We start from the raw sequence: 18,913 nt of genomic DNA on the forward strand, positions 1-18,913 counted from the left end.
GTTCCATCGTGTCTGGCTCGCATGATGAGACAGTTCGGGTGTGGGATATACGGACTGGCGAGGCATTGGTTGCCCCTCTTCAAGGGCACACTAGTTCTGTTCTGTCAGTCGCAATTTCGCAGGACGGGAAGCGCATCGTGTCTGGTTCAGCTGACAAGAGCATCCGCATGTGGAATGCGAAAACTGGGGAAGCATCTGGTGTTCTCCAAGGTCACACTCAAGGTGTTATGTCTGTCGCAATCTCACCGGACAGAAATCATGTCGTGTCTGGTTCAGATGACAAGACAATCCGGGTGTGGGATATTGAAACTGGCAAGGCATATACTCTCAGTGGGCACTCTGACAGGGTTCGGTCTGTCGCAATCTCATCGGGTGGAAATCGCATAGTGTCAGGTTCACATGACAAGACAATTCAGATGTGGGATATGGGCAATAGCAAGTCGTTCAGTGCCCCTCTCAAAGGCCACACTTATTCAGTACTCTCTGTTGCAATCTCGCCAGATGCATGTCACATTGTATCTGGCTCAGCGGACAAGACTATCTGTGTGTGGGATATGGGGACTGGCGAGCTATTGACTGCCCCTCTTCAAGGCCACACTTGCAATGTTAACACTGTTTCAATCTCCTCAGACGGTAATCGCATCGCGTCTGGCTCGGACGACAAGACCGTCCTGGTTTGGGATATGAAGACTGGCAAGGCAGTGGGTCCCCCTTTTCGAGGGCACACTGCACCCGTTCTGTCTGTCGCGATCTCACCTGATGGCAAATGCATCGTGTCTGGGTCAAGAGACAAGACCATCCGGGTGTGGGATGCAGAATTCCTGAACCAGCCCCAATCATTTGAAGCACCTGCAATATGTTTTTCATCCGAGCCGACTCATGCCCTTCATTCCCCCTCCTCCTTTCTCCAAGATTCTAAAACCCCAGCCCCATCCTGCACAAACGAGGAGGGATGGGTTGTAGGTCACGACGGACGGCTGCTCCTCTGGGTCCCACTCAATTTCTACCCTGGCACAATGCATCATATGTATGCCCCAGGCAACACGCTGGTGATTCCTAGCAATACCCCACAGCTGGACTTGAGTCGTGTCGCACACGGCACATCATGGCACAAGTGTCACGACCAGTAGGTAGTATCTGTCAGATGGACTTTGGGCATGTACCTATGTTGATTGACTGAAGATCTGTGCGCATTCTACAGATTTCATATGATCCTTGTTTGCACTCCATTTGTTACGTTCTGCTACTCAATGCGCTCCCTCTCGCAAGTTTCATTCGCTACGTTTACATACATGCTGTCCTCCTGTCACTACTATATTTTCTAGAATTACTTCCCAGTTTACTTCCTGCAGGACGAAGTGCGCAAGTCAGAATTAGAACCATCAGTTGACAAAGGTCACTTGGCGTCATCCAACACCATCCTCTCTTTGTCAGACTCCATTGCCTGCCGATCCAAATAGATATCTCGCCGTAATAACATTCTTCAATCCTCGAAGTCGTGCCCACCGGCATGCATGGTGGCGCTATACAGCCACCCGAACAATATTATGAATACTGATCGCAGCTGTGCATCCGTAGTCAGCCTCTCCTAAGGATTTCAAGGAGTACCTCACTTACGATGCACATTTACGGGAGGAAGGATCGGTGGGTGATCGAAGGAGGGCAGGCAAAGAGGCCGCGTGTGGAAGTTGAACGTTGAGGGATGGTTTAAACATCGACTAGGGCTTAGAGGTTTATTCCTGCAATGTCGTATGTTAGGACGATGTATAGAGCTGCGAGATAAGACCAATCTCCGTCGCACATAACGTTCGAATACCTTCATGATGCTTTGAGGCGCCTGTTGCAAAGGATTTGTGTCTGTAACGGTTAGCCAGTTAGCAATGTGTCGTGATGCTGGCTTGATAAGTTGCGGGAGCAGAGGGATAGCAAGGTGGATAGCATATTCGATTGATGCGAGGGCACGCTGTGGTAAACCTAGACCGCATATAGACAGTAAAAGTTCGGAGGGAAAAGGAGCAACGCGTCATCGTCGCTATGATGCGAACTATAAAAATTACTGGGAGTGCATCGTCAGCCTCTGTGCACTTTGACTGGGAGCGATAGTAAAAGGCTGCTTACATAGGTAGGTTGTGCTGCTGCACAGCGGCACTGCAAGAACGCAAATTATATGGATGAGTGAGTGAGATGAGCTCCTGCTGACAGTTGGTAAGTAACGAGCGCGCGAGTCAGAGAGAACTTGCCTTATCGCAATATTTAGAGGCTTGTCTAGCCACTGGGGATGAAGTGTCTGTTGGAATCGGTTGAAACACCTACAAGTGGTAGCATTAAGAACGCAAACAGCACCTGATGGTACCGCGTTGAATTGTCGCGAATCCACATTGACGTTCAGAATAGTGGGCGATGAGAATGATGATCATTCAACTAATGGGAGGAAGGCCTGGGATGGTTGAGTAGAGGACATGCCTGTGGACGGGTCGATTGAAGTTCTATCTGCGTGGCGCGTTTGATATATGGATGCCAACGCGAGCCAACTGTTCTTACTAAGGTGGTGTAAGTCTATTCTTAGACTTACTGATCGCGAGGACCCGAGGTGTATCATATTTGGTGTGTGTCCGTATTTTGGTTCGTGCTTGCTGAACGACTTGCGTGCGCAGACGCTTTTAGGTGAGTATATGTCCTTTGCCCTTGCAGGAATACACTTCTACGTATATTTATGTTCGTCTTTGACTACATCGAATATGTGAAGAACCAACCGCACATGCACCTGGCTACCATCCAATTTCTTCAAGGTTTCTGCACCACTCTAACAGCCATCTCCTTCTCCAGCCACATCTCCTTCAGCACGCTGCACATTCTCTACACGATCACCTTCCTGGCATATTGTATTCACCACCGCCTCTCTGATATTCTGGCAGCAGTTAACGACAACCGACTCCTCAAGCTGTCGACCCTCATGAACATGTACTCGTCACATTTTGATCATCGCTGAGGCTGGAACGTTGGGATGTAGTCTTTGGATGCTCGCTGATGATCGGTTTTTTCTCCCTTTTCCGTCTTACGCAAAGACACGTCTCTTTGTCTTGATGCCTCTCACATACACATCGCACAACTTTGATTGTATCAGGACCTCAACACTCGCTTAGAACTACAACATGTCTTTACATCTTGCAAATTAATGATATATTCAGTTTAACAGGCCAGGGGCAGAACTGATCAAATGCGTTCTGAACACATGCAAAATGCCCAAGTCCCATCATGCTAGGTCGGGGATCGTCGATACCCATCACCACCAGTAGGGGGTTGATACATAGTGAACAATCTTGCTAAATTTCGTGTAGATTTTGCAAAGATCGCGTATTTGAACTTGAATTACAAAAGTCAGTCGATCGAACGTTGGACCTTGGCGGGTTGAAAACACCACTGGCCAGGAGCGTATACATGCGAGATGTCGATCATTCTTGACGTCGAGAGGTTTCACAACACGATGGTATTTGGCCTAAGAGTTGATGTCACAACTCTTCAGATTGCGGAGCCGGAAGCACATGTACTAAGCCGCCTGCGGGGAAAATAGGTTGCCAGGCTCGTGCGAGGTTCTGTATTACAAAGAATAGTTCGAAACGACAGGTGCATAAGCAGTCTCCGAGGTCATATTGAGCCGGAGGGTCACCAAGACTCGTCAGTAAAGTCGGGTGTCATTGGTGGGGCCGACGTTCCATAACTCGAGTCGAAGCCTCATGGACGCCGAAAGTATGAACACAGACATTGAGTCTGAATCGGGGGTCGTTATTCTTGGGGACAAACCTCTCAACGTGAAAAGTCTGTGATACTTACGTGCGCAGGCCTTCCGAGACACGACGTAGAGGGACATATATTTTGGTGCGAGCTCAGATATGACGGTGGAGAATTTAAAGGTGCTGATTGTGATTGATCAGTAAAGCCGGCGTTGATCGTTCTGAAGGAATGTCAAGGGCATTTTGCGGGGTGTGAGAGTGGTATATCCGCGAGTCGAGTAAACATTATGCAGATTGCGAGGGTACATGAACGCATAGATATCTTGCAAACCCAGTCAGAGTCAAATAGCGGACAATAAGCTGAATACAATGTTTCACTTTGAGTTATACGATTGCCTCTGATCACGGAGCCCGCCATCCTTCCATGCTACCAGTGCTGAATAAATTAGTGAGACAAACTCTTATCCGCCACGTCCAATGGTAAACGTGTTCAATCATTGGGTGTGCTACCAATGGATGTATGGATAATTGTTAATTGGTAGAACACACCCAAACACTCACATTAAACGTTCTTGTCCCAGGAGAAATGTTCTACCGAACGCCCTCGTATAAGTTAAAATAAAGCACAGTGAGTAATACGTAACTTTGGTCATTTGAACCACCATCAAAGAAGGGTGGTGCTGCAGATGTGAATACATGTAGCAGCGCTCAGTACTCAGTCGAGAGGCAGAGTAATCCTAGGATTTCGAATTCAGTGGCATATCAAACACACACTTTGGGTAAGTGTTAGGTAGCCAACACAAATTTGACTTTTTTTTTTTTTTTTTTTTGGAAAACCGAGTACGTAACTGTATTCGTTCAACGATTTTCAGTCTCGACTCTCGACCGAATCATGATGGCTTCTCAATCGTGCCTCAAAAGCGAGTTCAATCGAGAAACTTGTCAGAAAGTCGACAGTTCTATACCTGGTGAGCTCAACTTCCTTGCCATGATAGTGGCGTCCTGAGCTCCGGGTCGGACATGAAACACAACTAGGAAATCTCTACTGCTGGCAAGGCAGAAGATTCTCCCGCGAGTGCCCCCGCTGGGCTCTCGGTCTGATTTGCAACTGATAAGACTCCTTACAATCATGATGTTCCGGTATACCATTGTCTGAGAAACAGCACTTGGTCCGGGTGCACACCGACCAGGAGTTCGGGTAGGAATATCTCTTCCTTCCTCCAGTCTGTGTAATCTCAAACCTATACTTAGCTCCCGTTTACCATAATGCTGCGGTCGTTGTAGTTGTGTTACATTGTTTGTAAGTACTCCTTATTTGATGTCGAAACACGCTGGACTCAACTTCCATGGCAAGCACTGGCATTCAAGACGCCTCCCCGACAAATTTGTCCTCTGAGCGCACCCCGCTCCTTCCAGAGCGGCAGGACACATTAAGCGGTGGAAGCCGATTTTCCCCGCTGATACTTCTAATTCCGCTAGCTGTCGCGACACGTCTTACTTCGACACTGCCTACAACGACATTATTGGAGGTCATCCAATCCGTCGTCTGTCGGTTGTGGCTCGCGTCAAATGGCAACTTGCCTCCAAGCGGGGAGATACCTAAGGGACTATGCGCAGTTCCAGAAGTGGAGAAAACATACACAGCCGTCATTTCAACCATTTTAATTGGCGATGGGCTTGCAGGTGCGGAAGCTACTGAATTGTTCTGCTTAACCTAATATTCAACAGCTATGGTCGCATGCAGTGTGATCAGCCATATCAGCTCCAGACTCGGGAGAAAACCAGTTATCCTTGGCACAGTTGCCGCTAGCTTTTTGGGATATTCTCTTATGGTCTGTTCCCAGTACGTGTCTGGATGGCTAGGAGCAAGTGTTCTGGTCGCCTCTCTATTAGTGCAATCATTCAGCGGTACCATGACTATGATGTTCATTGTGAACATCTATACTGTTGATATCTCGAGTGCTGAGGAAAGGTAATGTACAACTCTGATAATCAATTTTCTTGGATTGACCGGATGTTTAAGAACGCCCATTTTGAGTGCCATCAATGGATGGGCTGTCCTAGGTAAGCACCAACCTCTGTATTTACAAATCTTTATTAATCTACGTGTGAAGGCCAAGCAGTTGCGTTTGCTATCGGTGGACTCGTCACCACCAAGACCAATAATCCGCTAATCGTCTATTATATTTCTATTTCCATCCTTGGGGCAATATTCCTCTACGTCTTAGCTCTGCTCCCCGAATCATTTCCAAAAGAAAAACGTGATGAACTGCGTCGCCAGCGCCTTGCTCAGCAGAATGTGGAAGCCAGCGCCCGTCGAAATTTATCAAGCCGCCTCATATCTACGATAACCATTATGTTTGAACCTTTGAAACAGCTTATTCCTGTCCGCAAGGCAGATGGGAAACGAAACTGGCGAGTAGTGTATTGTGCCATTCATATTGTCATCGCGATGCTTGCGGACTCGTATGCGTCGGCGGCCCTTTTGTTGTTGTACACAACGAAATACAGCTACAACTCTGCTCAGGTAAGCTGAGCATCAATCACCAAAGCTCTACACTTATGCATAATAGACCGGAATCGTGTTGACGACACTGAGCTTGAGCGCTGTGTTCTCTCTTACATACGTGATACCCTCGCTGATTCGCGTACTACGTCCGGTATACACCAGGAAGGTGTTTCTTCTCGAAGACCAACAGGACCCTATCGATGATACTGCTGTATCTACGTCGACAGACCTTCTCGATGTCCATATCACCTTCGCCTCCTGGGTCATCAGTGCCGTTTCCTATGTCATGGCGTCTGCGACGACGACTCATCTTTCACATCTCATAGGTGCGAGACGAACCTAAAAGCCGGTGATGTGTGTATTAATGCTTTGTGAAGCCGTGGCCGCTGTCGGTTTCAGCGCAGCACACATTCCCATCATTCGAAGTCTCGTGGTGTCATCTGTCGACCCCTTAAAACAAGGTACGTATTTCGAAGCTGCAAATATCCAATTAACATCTCGCGGATCGCTATGGATAGGAGAGGTACTAGCTACAATCGAAATGATGTCAAGCATTGGAGCTTTTCTGTCTCCTCTTGTCATGGGCGGCATTTTTACTGCGTGAGTCGATTGGGTCTCAATCCCACCCTGGATCCTTATTTCCGTACTCGATGCAGCACAATCTCGACTCAACCGATGTTGGTGTTCTATATCCATGCGGTAAGCTTTATTTGCAGGTCATTGTAAACGATGTACATTTGTTCAACGTGTTTATTGTAGGCGATCGTGATCGCGGCTGCGTCGCTACTCCTTCTCGTAAGAGATTCTGATCGTTATCAGAAACCATCGGACACAACACCGATATAACTGCCAGCACCTCTACCATAGACTAGAGAATTTCTTACACTGTGCACCACAGTGGGCATGAATTGGAATTTGAAACAAAGCCGTGATTTTCCACCTGTATTCCCCATCCATAAACCCGCAATGTGACTCTCAGGTCTTTCGTCTGCGGTGCCAGGTAAGTCATGAGCTGTGTCACTAGATGGATTCATGAGCCCGTTTAACCATAATTATGGCGCAACGTTGAGAACCCACATGCTGTCGGTTCATTATTGCTTGTACCTTCTCTTTCCTCCTTGTTCCCAATCATCCCAACAATGGCTAAGAACAACGGTATCCCTTGCATAGTCTTCTTCGTCGAGACTACCCCGAGGCATCTGACGACCGTTATGTACTTTGCCTCTATCCTTGCCTCCAGGAAATACACGATGCCATTTCATAATTCCCTCCTTGTTAAAGCCCAATCTCTCAGCAGCACGAATAGAAGGGGCATTAACAGAACTACATTGCCACTGAACCCTTCGCAACCCCAAACCGCCCTGAGACGGCACTTGCAGTGCATACCGCAAAAGCAGCCCAACAGCATTAGAATTAACATGCGTCCTCTGAAACCGAGGAAGGATAATGATATATCCGATCTCTGTGCATAGATTCGTCGAAGAAGAGTTCATATAAGACATCATCCCAGCCAGCTCGCCTTCCTCGTCTGCCGCGGAGGGCTGTTTTGTTTTATCTATGATGGCGAACGATACCATTCCTGGGTCGCGGTGGACTAGGGCCTCGAGAAAGTTTGTGTTGAAATCTTGCACGGTTTTGAATGGGCCGGTGGGCATGTGTGCCCATAGCTCTGGGTGGGCTGATGCGGTGGAACAGAATGGAGGGGAATGGATGGATGCCTGTGATAGGATGGTCAGTTGTTGTCGTATGTGACTATCTGGCGATTGATCATACTCTGAAGGGAGTCATCTTGACGCGATCGTTCGATAACTCTCGCACCGGGAAACAGAAATTGAGGTCTTCCGAGGCCGTCATCGTTGTGAGAAGAGAGTTGGATATAGAGCTGAAGATAGATAGTTACATAGTATGTACTCAAGTGATGACTAGGACTGCTGGGCCCAGTGACTCCTTCCGTGGGAGAGTAATCCTCAGGCTGTCACCCACCCTCACCATCGGATCGAAGAGACTGTGAGGCAACTTGCGATTCTCTGCTCACTTCCAAGCCACCTGGCCACACAGGCTGGTCCACGGATCATGGCACTGCGGCCAACACAGGAATGATTTCACTACCAGGAATCCCGGCACAGTCACTAATCGCCGAGCCTCTCGGAGCGCCAGCAAGTACCGTATAGAAACATCTAAATTACTTACTCTTTTTTAGGTTTCCATGCTCAAATGGGCGACATGCACTGTCAGCTGCTATTCATCGACTCTTGCCCGGGACCGACATGATTGCGCCACAAGGAATGATAGTAGCAATATGACGAGACCTGACATCCTAAAAGTCGTCAACAACTCGTGACAGTGCCCATCGAAATTCTTGGTATTTTCATACCCCTATGATAGCACTGTTTTTATGCAGGGTTTACCCAAATCACGTCACGACAAGTGGTTCTCGAGCCCCTGAGTGTGTTATACATAGTCCTCGACGTTTCTTTTTGATCTATTTAGCGATAATGCCAAGAGCTACTGTGACGGTTCGATCGAGGCGGTACTCCGAAGTGTTCTCCCGCACGGTCGTTCCGCACGTTGCAACATTATTCAAACAACCCAACTATTCCAGATCCCTTCGAAGAACCATTGGAATGGAATGGAATTTACCTTTGACGACTGAGTCTAGCTCGATCATCAGAGTTATGGGTCCCGCTCCAAGCACCCCCAAGTAAAACGCGCACGCAAAGACGTCAACGACACGTTCTAGCTCCACATCCCGCTCAACTCACGCAGTCTTATCTCAAAACGCACCCCGATGTCCGCTCCATCCAAAGTTTCATAAAACGGTTCTATCTCCCCCACACACGCTCGTGACAAATCGCACATCGAACTCGTACCACGGAAAGATCCACGCACCTACACGCATGGTCTGATTATCATTATTGGTTTGTTTTTTTTGTGCGGCGGACATCCGAGGGAAACATCCCTTATCCGCACACCTGTCATGCTTTGATTCATCTCTGGTATCTATGAAACAGACAGCAGGGAGAACGTCAGCAGTCTTGGAATAGTACTTCTTGACGATGGCCTCGTCAACGCCATCTAGACCTTCATAAAACGATGCATATTTTAACAACATATATTCCTCTCATGATCATGATCGGATCCTGATCAGCACTAGATAAAGTCTATCCACGTTCAGCCAAAAAAAAAAGTTGGGGCGTGACGCAAAGGTCATTAGTTACGGCCCAGTGATATGTCAAAGAAAGTTTGCCAGATCCTAATTCATTTAACGGTGTCTTCGTGCTTCGTTCAGACGGAAGTTTGTCTATTAATGAATTGGCATGTGTATTCACAAACTCTGCGCTACCACGTTGATGTCAGATTTCAATTGTCACAACGCAGTGCCGTTATTTCAACGACCCTGTTAGAAGGCATGCAGGAGCTACATGAATGTATGAGAAACGAGGTTACGGTACGAACGCAAAAAGAAAAGAAAACGAGTGGAAAATTAGCGCTACAGTGCTGTCAGTATCGTACAATGCGAGGGCAATGCATACGCCTACATATGAATGCATAAAAGTCCATCCCAAATCTATCCAACAAAGACAAAATGCAAAACAGTAAAACATTCGAATGAAAAAAAAAAAACCTTTCTTTTAACAAATTCATTATCCCAGAAACGCACGTGAATGTCAGGACTGATGTCGTATACGGACGCTCGTCGACGTATCCAAAGAGTGACGTCGTTGTAACTTGGTCTTTGCCGAGAATTTTGGGACTTTGGATACTTTTGATAGATCAGACGCAAAGCTGAAGAGCCTGCTGAAAAACGGTTTCTTGAACCCCGTGCTGCTAGATTGAGGAGACGATGGCGATTTAGTGGTCGACGTGGCCGTGTAGAGGGAAGGTGCGGGTCCGGGCTAAGATAACCACAAAGTCAGTCAAATGAAGCACAGTCACGGCAAGGAGAGATAAGCACTTTGCTGTCGACTTACCAAAACCTTCACCTTCTGACCAGGAGTGGGTATAACGTAGTACGTGCTGCCCGACTCGCAGCTATCACCCTCGCCGATCGCTGAAGGCGCTCTCGACCGATCTTCCCTAGGAAGCGAACCTCTCATTCCATACCGCGGTTCTTCATGAATAGACGCGAGATGACTGTGGATGCTGGGGTATGGGGCAGGAGTGATGCGCGGGTATTGCGGGAACCCTGAACCCGTGGGCGCAGACACCGTATACGTCATGCCTGGTGCCTTGGTTGGGGCATAAACAATCGTCGGTGGAGCATAATGATCGGTAGCGTGGTGAGAACCGGGTGCATAAACGATCGAAGGCGGAGGCCGATTTCGCGAATGCGAGTGCGCGGGATGGTGTTGCTCGTATTGTCTAGGAATGGGTTGAGAATGGGAGTAGGTGACTGGCGGGGCAGCGGTACTGTGGTGGTTGGGAACGTGGCGTGGCAAGGGTGTGGCAGGGATTTCTACAGCGTTTTTGTGGGGCGGGGATTGCAAGGGTTCGGACCGGTATGGTTCTGAAGCTCTGCGGGGCCGATACTTTTCGTTTCTGGAGTCATAGGGAGTGGCGTGTGGGTCAGAGGGAAGGATCTGTATTTCTTCGGGTTCCAAATCTTCAGGGTCTGCACGATATGCATGTCGTGCTGAGGAGTGATGATACCCTGCGTGCTCGGGGTAGCGAGGACCCCGCGCATGATATGCATCAGCAGCAGACCTCGAGCGGTCATGAGCATAATGATGATGGCTGTGCTGAGGATGAGGATGTGAACTGGAACTATGACTGCTTCCTTTGTGCGAGCCACCATTGTCATAGTGCCAGTGCGAGATAGGAACGTCTCGTCCGTCGCCGTACTTCAACATCATCTTCGGAGGTAAAGAATGCGAACTGCCGTTGTCTGAGCTACAGTCGTCGATATCTATATCACTGACGACGGATGGAGGGCTTTCGGGAGAATAGAACTGGGAATGGAATGGCGAGTGAGAACGCACCCAGTGCTCGGTACGTTCGCGGGAGTTTCTGAAATCCTGGATAGCCTCTGGTGAAGATGTATACTCTGTCATGAGGGGGTTCGTCACCACCAAAGTGACATTAACCAGATAACACTGCGCAGGGGGAGAAGTTTGAATTAATGAACACCGAGGCGAAAGAAAGAAAAAAAAAAGTTAGTCGAGTGCCGCAGGTTTTATATAATGAGGCTGCGAACCTGATTGAATCATCAAATCCCGTGCCAGTTACGGGAAGCGATGAGGACTAGTAGGGGCTGGGATCTCGCTATCCTAGCTGGGTTGCGAGAGATTTGCTGGCCATGATTAGACTTCTGCAAGCGACTTATTTCCGTTCCGTCCAGTAAGAAATTTACAGATTACCGGGAAATTATTACGGTCTTGTCGGGTTTGGCATCAGGAAACGTGTTTACAGCGAGGCAGATCCAAGCCAAGACAATTGTCATATACGTCCCTTCCCAAGTTCATCCACGCAGCTTTCTAAAGGAAGGGAGAATAGGTCATCAAGCTGCTTGTGCCTCGTAGGCGTCAACTCTTAGCGATGCTGTGAGATGGTAGCACTGGAGGTGACATAATCTACCACTGGCAAGTGCAATTTTCTTTCTGTAAGTTTAGTTCCGCAGCTGCACGGCTTCAGTTGATCTCTTCTTTTACTTCCCAAACCGTCGACCTTGGCCTGTGAGAGCAGAATTATGAGAGCCGTAAGTATCGAACAATGACTTCCCAATCTGATTGCATCACCAAGCATCTCTCATTAATCACCAAAGAGTATCCGTCAGGATACGGAGCCCATTAGTGTCTTACGGTACACATAGCTTGTACCAATATGAAAAACACAGACCCAAAGAGTACTTTTCTTTCCCTTGCTCTCACATGCTTCTAACCCATGACCGTTCCGAGATTTCCCAGCATGGCGACCAGAATAGAGAGGAAAGGGTTTCACACCATGGCCTGTATCGATGAGACCGTGAGGAGCAGTTCTACTTGGAAGGAGAACCCACTTGGGGGCACAGCTGTACACAGTTGTGGAACTGATGTCAGGCAAGCCGTGGATAAGGCAGGCATGACAGCAGGTGCAATAAACCGGGCCCCCGTCCGGCCTGTACCTGTATGGAAACATGATTTTTCCCTCATGGACGGTCTATGTACCAAGATTAGTCCCATGGTATTTGAAATAGTACACATCTCGACGATCGTCCCGATCAGCGGAGGAACTGCACCAGCATGGCCATACGATAGCGAAGGTATATCACGAGTCCATGACAATCAGAAGATGTCCATTGAAAGACAGGGGTTCATCAAATTACCTGTGCCATAGAATCTAGCATGCTCCTCATTGATCAAGCTCCGCAGTGGATTTTCCCGGTAACACTCGCATGTAGTCTTCCCATTCGCTGACAACATTCACACTCAAGGGTCATCGGTTGAATGTAAGGGGAAGTGCACAGCCCTGCAGACCACAGCTACACCCGGCGTTCATTTCTGAATGAGCACACTTCTGCACGAATAGGGATCGTATCAAAACGCACGTTATAACCATTAAACGCCCAAAAAGTGTCGAAATGTAGCGCCACGTTGGTGATTTCTCACCAATGCAGTGAATTAACCAGCGTACGCGAAATGAGACGCGACGACGGTGCGGAAATATTGAGCAACGAGCATGCCTGGAAAGGAGTGGCCTCGAAATTTGCCCTGAGGGTCAGAGTTCATACGAGGGCTTGTGGATGTAATTTTTCCAGGAGGACATGATGGTTTCCCTGAGTTTTGAATCAAATCCCATGTCAGCACGGAGACCCGGGATGCGTGCGCAGCGTGAGTGCCTCGACGGAGTCTCTTGGCCTCCGTGGTACCGAGCGAGGCAAAGATGGAGCTCGAATGCTATCTTTCCTTGCAAGATATCTCCAATGACTCGGCGCAGACTCGTATTCTGTGAAAGTGATTACAGCCTCAGTCTCGAACTTCTGATGGAAGAACGTGGAAGAACTCGAATTTGTAACTCCGCGAGCCTGCTAAACAGCATGAAGAGAGGACAGCATTCAAAAGTTCTCGTGAGTCAACTTGCCTATTACTACCCACATGCCCAATCTAAATACCGCATCGTTATCGTCAAACAACCATTATTATTGTGACATTTCAAAGCACTTTCTGGAATCAACTGGTGCTTAATATTGATCAGAGATTCATTTCGCGCGGCTCAGATCCGATTGGAAATCCGTGATGTCTGGAGTAATAGTCGCCGTGCACGTTCCGCAAAAAAACCTGATGAGGCCAGCGACTAAACCTGATGGGCCTAACAGTCCTATGCTCATATTGTCCGCTAGGACTCCAGAATACAGGTTAGGCTGTTAAATGTATCCTACAGCCCAAAAATGCCCTCGCAGGGTGCACCCTCGTGCTTAGCATCGGGAGGTGACATCTACAGCCCACCCTCATTTGTCTAGCGGGTAGCGACTACTCGTACTGAATATGCGTGTTGTCATGGCACTCCCTGAGGATCAGGCGTGTCGAGGAGCCTGCTTCAAGTTGGATATACGGCATCATCAGTAATTATAATAATTCACCCATATAAATTGTAAGACTCATCAAGAATGGGACCTCCGTTTAGCAAGCATAATGTCAGCATCATGTTCGAGGAAAGGCAGTTTCGCGCAGTTCATCATGCTGTGTAATACTCGCATCTGGACGTATATCGCGAGTCGGGCGCCTCCAAAAAGATGGCAAATCTCATTGGTTTTGGAAATAGATTCACCAACGTTTTCCCAGTGATATTGCTCGACTCGGTTTTCTGTTTCGTGCGCACGGTTATCCTTTGGCCATCCAGAAGCTAGAAATTGGGGTCTACGCACGTTTGAGACTAATACGTCTGTTTCGTGTCCGAAAACTGTGAAATGTAATCAGTCATCTTGCAATGGTCTTATGGATCCCTTGAGGGATGTGATACTTGTGCAAAGTGAGGTCAGGGAGTATCGAGTCCTGGCCGTTTCCAGTATTTATTGTGACGAGATTACACACGCTTTTTGATATTAAAGCCTTCTCATTCACTGTTCTATCTCAGGGCAATGGTATGTATAGCCAAGTAGGGACAAGGTACTCACAAGTCTTCGAAGGGTATGCCGTAAGGTGTACCAAACATAGGCCGCAGCCTACCAAACCTTGATGCTAGGCTCTCTTTCTCATGCACAGAGACTTACCTGGTCTATCGGAGAAACTCTTGCCGGTGAAGCTCGCTGCTTGGTCTTGCGTATCATGATCAATGTGCTGCCTGCGCCAAAGATCTCTGCAGTGAAATTCGCAAAGTCCTCGGGCATCCTGGACTCGGAGTGGGAACAGAGGTTCTAGTCAACACATCACGTCTCCATATAATGCGGTAGAGGAAGGGGAAGGACATACTCCACGACAACTTCCATCATAACGGTGACCTAAAACCCATCACAAAGATATCTCGGCAAAATGATAGCAAAAAAACAACACACGCGACAACAGGTGGTATAAAGCACGTCCATCACCCAGTTCTTCGGCTGTGGAAAGCGAGGTCTAGATATTAATGCGTAAAAGTTTATGGTTGATGATTATGACGTCGCCTGGGAGGTATGGGGAAGGGAGGCCACCGGAAGTGATAAGGTCACTGCCTCCAGTGCCGAGCACGAACAAGAAGACGCCAATTAGATCTTCTGTTTCTAAAGAGGATATGTCAGAAATGTCAGTCGGGGTACGCCTGCTTGTTATGCAATCTTTGCTTACCCTTTGCTCAGGGTGTTCTCCATAAAAAGCATCCCATATGTTCGTTGAAAGACGGCATATATCAGTCATATTGGGAAGGACAGTGGAGATATCCGCAACAAGCTTCATCACATTTGCGAAGGAATAACGGCTCATGCCGCATCAGTGCCATTGATTCCCATCGTTGATTCGTTGGGTTACCACCGAAGAATGCGGGATCGTTCGTAACCCAAGGTCATACATAGACGCAGACCAGATCCCAAGGTGAATTCTTCAGTTAATATCGCTCCGAAATTTCATGATACAGGTACAAGTTGAAACCTGCGAATAAGATTTGAATAGGATGCATAAGTCGGTCACGTGGTTGAAGTCCGTTCTATATGGCTAATAGTGCGCTCCATTGCCATGTGCGGTTCCTGGGCCGAGTCCTGAAATTATCCTGTGCATCCTTCGACTTTTGGTAGTTATGCGCTGTTAGGATCTGAACGAATCACAAATTCACAAATTTACCAATCAATTGAGTTGTCAGCCTGTCGTCGAACCGAACGACTATGAGACCCAGCGCGGAGATGATTCCAAGTTCCGCAAAGAAGGCATTGGTGTGGTGCAGACACCAATGTCTTCAGCTGTTCAATAATAACCCCCATGAAGATCTTCGTGTTCGCTTCAATTCTTAACATTCACATATCATCGAATGGATTACTTACTTGCGTACCCTCATCAATGCCCAACTTGCACTGCCCAAGCACTGCATGTCCTCCATACCCTGCCTGAACCTGAACTTCGATTGAGCATCTTCTCCGGTGGCTGAAAAAGAATCTGATGAGGTCCTTGAAGACGTAATTTGAACGTGGCAAGACGGACCTGAAATCAGGCACGGGCCCCGGCCCACCAGGGTCAAGTATTGAATGCTTGTGTGTTGTCGCGCCTGCCAGTGTTGGCACACAGGCGAACATCATAAACCAAGGTGACTTCGTTGCAGTCTGTCCCATCATCACTCGGCGCTGTAAGATCGCCAAACAGACAACGGTCGATCTACTGGCGCATCCGATTAGGTCTTGTTTGACGGATGACGTTTACGCAAACATGTCAGTTGGTCTAAAGTGTCATGCACTGGCATTGCATGACACTTGGCACCAACTGACAAGTGCATTGATACGCGCCGACTCCATGTCAGGGAGCATCATAAACTTGAATGAGCCTCATACCTGGCCAATTTGAAGGCGTCCCTCTGTGATGAAAAACCGGTCGACAAGATCGGGACTCGCAGTAATTGGGACCATTGCGGCCATTATCGAGTCACTGTGCCATATTCTTGAGTTGAGGACCTTATACGAACTGCTACAATGAACTGGAACTACACATTGTCCCACGGGATTTGGGTGTCAATACTTCAGTTACGGCCAACCACGCACCCCGGCACAACCCCGACTCCACTTTTGGGACAGTAATTACATACTTGTTTTGGAGGCAGGACCAAAGCTGTCAGCATTCAAGCAATGCACGGGGTATAGTGCCGTAGGAACGATGGTTTCGCTAAGAATATAGGTTATCATGGTGCAACTGTTGATTGAGTGTGCAAGAACTGAGACGAAAGGGAAAACTAACTTTGAACACAGGACCTGATAGATAGACCGGAGTAACCCCTCGCGGCGAAAATGGCTATCTCCGACATAGTAGGGTCTACGACCCCAAAGGACAATAAATTTGATGTTAAAAAAACAAGACCAACAGCAGAGCTTGCCCCAAACGCAACAAACAAGATGAAGATGAAATGCACCATTATTCCAAGGGATAAAAACTTACTGCCTCAAATAGCCTTACTCAGAGTAAGCTACTCTGGTCCGCACCACCCTTCGCAAGCGATGTATGTCCTGCCAGTCGGTCAACCTCTTGCCTTTTGCCTCCATCATCTTGGCGGCAGATTTCATGAAGAAGTCCTTGGCAGCCCCCGGTCAGTGGCAACAGCCTCGTGGACCCGAATCCCATCTGGTGCACTCGAGAACCGGTCGGACGCCTCTCGTCGACAGCAAAGTCCAGGTATTTCCAGCCAGGTGAGTTCTCTACCATTACACTTAGCACATACTGGTAGTCGCAATCTAATCCACAGAGACTGCTGCTGTGAACTTCTGGCTGTATTCTGAAGATAGATTACTCCCGCAGTCACGCAGTGTCGCAAATGCGGGGAACTACGCCAGTACGTCTGCGATGCCATAGAGCTCAATGAGATACCAACGATACCCTTATGAGTCCGGAATATCTTTCAGCGTCCAGTGCGTGACTCCCATTGCATGTCGGAAGCCATTCTCCTATCGAACTTCTTCCTCACCTTGCCAAGTTCTTCAGGGCGACGCGTCCAAGAAGAGTATAACAGAGTGAACTCACCGCGACAAGAAGCCAAATCTCGATTTTCCATTTGGCGAAGTGAACGCATATCCACGAGTTTCACAAGAGGAAAGGCTTGGAGCGTGGAATGATATAGTAATTAAAGATTTAGAACAATGTTTGACGTCAGAGCAAGAGGTACTATCCCTTACGCTCTATTCGTGACGGTCCACAATTTCGTGAGTCACACTCAGGTCACGAATAGTAACGGACAGTCACACTGGCCGAATCTACAGTCCGCTCGGCAGACGTTAGAATCTTCGTGATTCGTGATTCGGGATTCGTGAACTTCAACAGTGATTGATTAGGACGCTACTTATAAGTCTGTGAGCTACAGTATGTACCGAAAAATTATATAGAACTAAATGCAATCATTAATGATGTGTAAAATATTGCTGAGGGAATGTATGTGGATGTGGGTATTGATGCATACTAGTAGATGGATTATGAAGTCCGTGACTCGGACTCGGATGCGCGGGTTGAGCAAAAAAATATGGTGGATGTGGTGCAGGGACACTGAAACGGGCAAAGGACCTTCTTTCAGAACAAAGTACGGTGACATTGTTGCACCAGCTGCATTTGCACATTCCAAAATCGTCACAAGTTCTAGATTATCGCTATGTTGACGGTAGAAATCACGGTCCTTGGTTGCAAAAATAAATTTTGACCCATCACCATTCCGACCACCTCCCATCTGATTGCCCTTCTCATCCATATTCCAATTATGCGCTGCGGGAATACCATTATATTTCTTATCGAGGTCGATCCGAAGCGTGAAGTATCCATCAACAGTTGTTTTGTTGAAGTTCTGAGCACGTTTCGGGTCAAGATTCCGTGGCTTGTGAGTAGAAATAGACTTCTTGTGACGAGCGAGGTAACGACGATGCCAATGCTTTCCGGGAACCCTTCCACTAATCTCGTTGACCCGGGCACGTAAATCACGAGGGTGCACAGGGCGTGCGGCACCAGATTCATGAGCCAGCCAGTCCTTGACAGCTTCCTCTTCCGATGGCTGGAGGAGTTGCTGTGACTTGGCAAAATCCCTGCGAGACATATGTAGACCCTTGCTCCGGTCGTTAAGAGTCTGCCGTGCGACCTGTACAATAAAATTAGCACTGCAGGAACTCGAAAAATACACAATCATACCTTTTGTGCCCTTGCAGCTACTGTAATATTCTTGTAAGTGCCATTTGTGACACCCATGAGTGCAGCCTGGATCCTGGACTCGTACTCGGGGTCAGTAGACGCCGCCAGCTTGCCTCGGTGACGTCCCATGGCATAGCGATTGAGCCCAGCTCAGCGCTCGCTACTTGCTCACGCGCTCACGGATTGCAGCTGCAATGAAACACGCTGTTAAATTCAATGTCCGACGTCGGCAGCCTCGGCAGGTGACACTGAAATCGTGATTTTGGCTGCTGTCACGCTGAAAACACGATCTCCACCATTTCTCAACAGATTTGTTTCGTTCCACTTGGAATATGCTAGTATATAGTATATAGAATATACTGAGTGAAGTAGCTAAGTAATTACATTGAAGTTGAGTGCTGCAGACAAAAATCACGAAATTGTGGACC

General features: G+C 48.0%; 3 protein-coding genes across 3 annotated transcripts; 1 reads left to right on the forward strand and 2 right to left on the reverse strand.

The window, feature by feature from the left end:
* Window positions 1-5,077: 5,077 nt before the first annotated feature.
* Window positions 5,078-7,086, forward strand: EDB93DRAFT_1083996 (MFS general substrate transporter; the record flags this gene model as incomplete). Its single annotated transcript, XM_041445803.1, has 9 exons — window positions 5,078-5,414; window positions 5,460-5,703; window positions 5,755-5,795; window positions 5,846-6,258; window positions 6,305-6,566; window positions 6,618-6,701; window positions 6,759-6,840; window positions 6,897-6,939; window positions 7,000-7,086. The coding sequence occupies 9 exons, from the start codon at window positions 5,078-5,080 to the stop codon at window positions 7,084-7,086; spliced, it is 1,593 nt and encodes a 530-aa protein (XP_041308466.1).
* A 245-nt stretch (window positions 7,087-7,331) lies between these two features.
* EDB93DRAFT_1240231 (acetyltransferase) lies at window positions 7,332-8,094 on the reverse strand (the record flags this gene model as incomplete). The annotated part of the gene is made up of 2 exons (XM_041451731.1): window positions 7,332-7,958; window positions 8,014-8,094. 2 exons carry the CDS (start codon window positions 8,092-8,094, stop codon window positions 7,332-7,334), a joined length of 708 nt encoding a protein of 235 aa, XP_041308467.1.
* A 1,759-nt stretch (window positions 8,095-9,853) lies between these two features.
* Window positions 9,854-11,417, reverse strand: EDB93DRAFT_1141655 (uncharacterized protein). The gene is made up of 2 exons (XM_041449318.1): window positions 10,212-11,417; window positions 9,854-10,136 (listed from the first exon to the last, which is right to left on the reverse strand). The coding sequence occupies exons 1-2, from the start codon at window positions 11,289-11,291 to the stop codon at window positions 9,909-9,911; spliced, it is 1,308 nt and encodes a 435-aa protein (XP_041308468.1). The 5' UTR covers window positions 11,292-11,417; the 3' UTR covers window positions 9,854-9,908.
* Between the last annotated feature and the right edge of the window lie 7,496 nt (window positions 11,418-18,913).

The sequence above is a fragment of the Suillus bovinus genome (genome assembly GCF_016758785.1).
Source record: "Suillus bovinus strain UH-Sbo-P2 chromosome Unknown EDB93scaffold_22, whole genome shotgun sequence".
NCBI lineage: Eukaryota > Fungi > Basidiomycota > Agaricomycetes > Boletales > Suillaceae > Suillus > Suillus bovinus.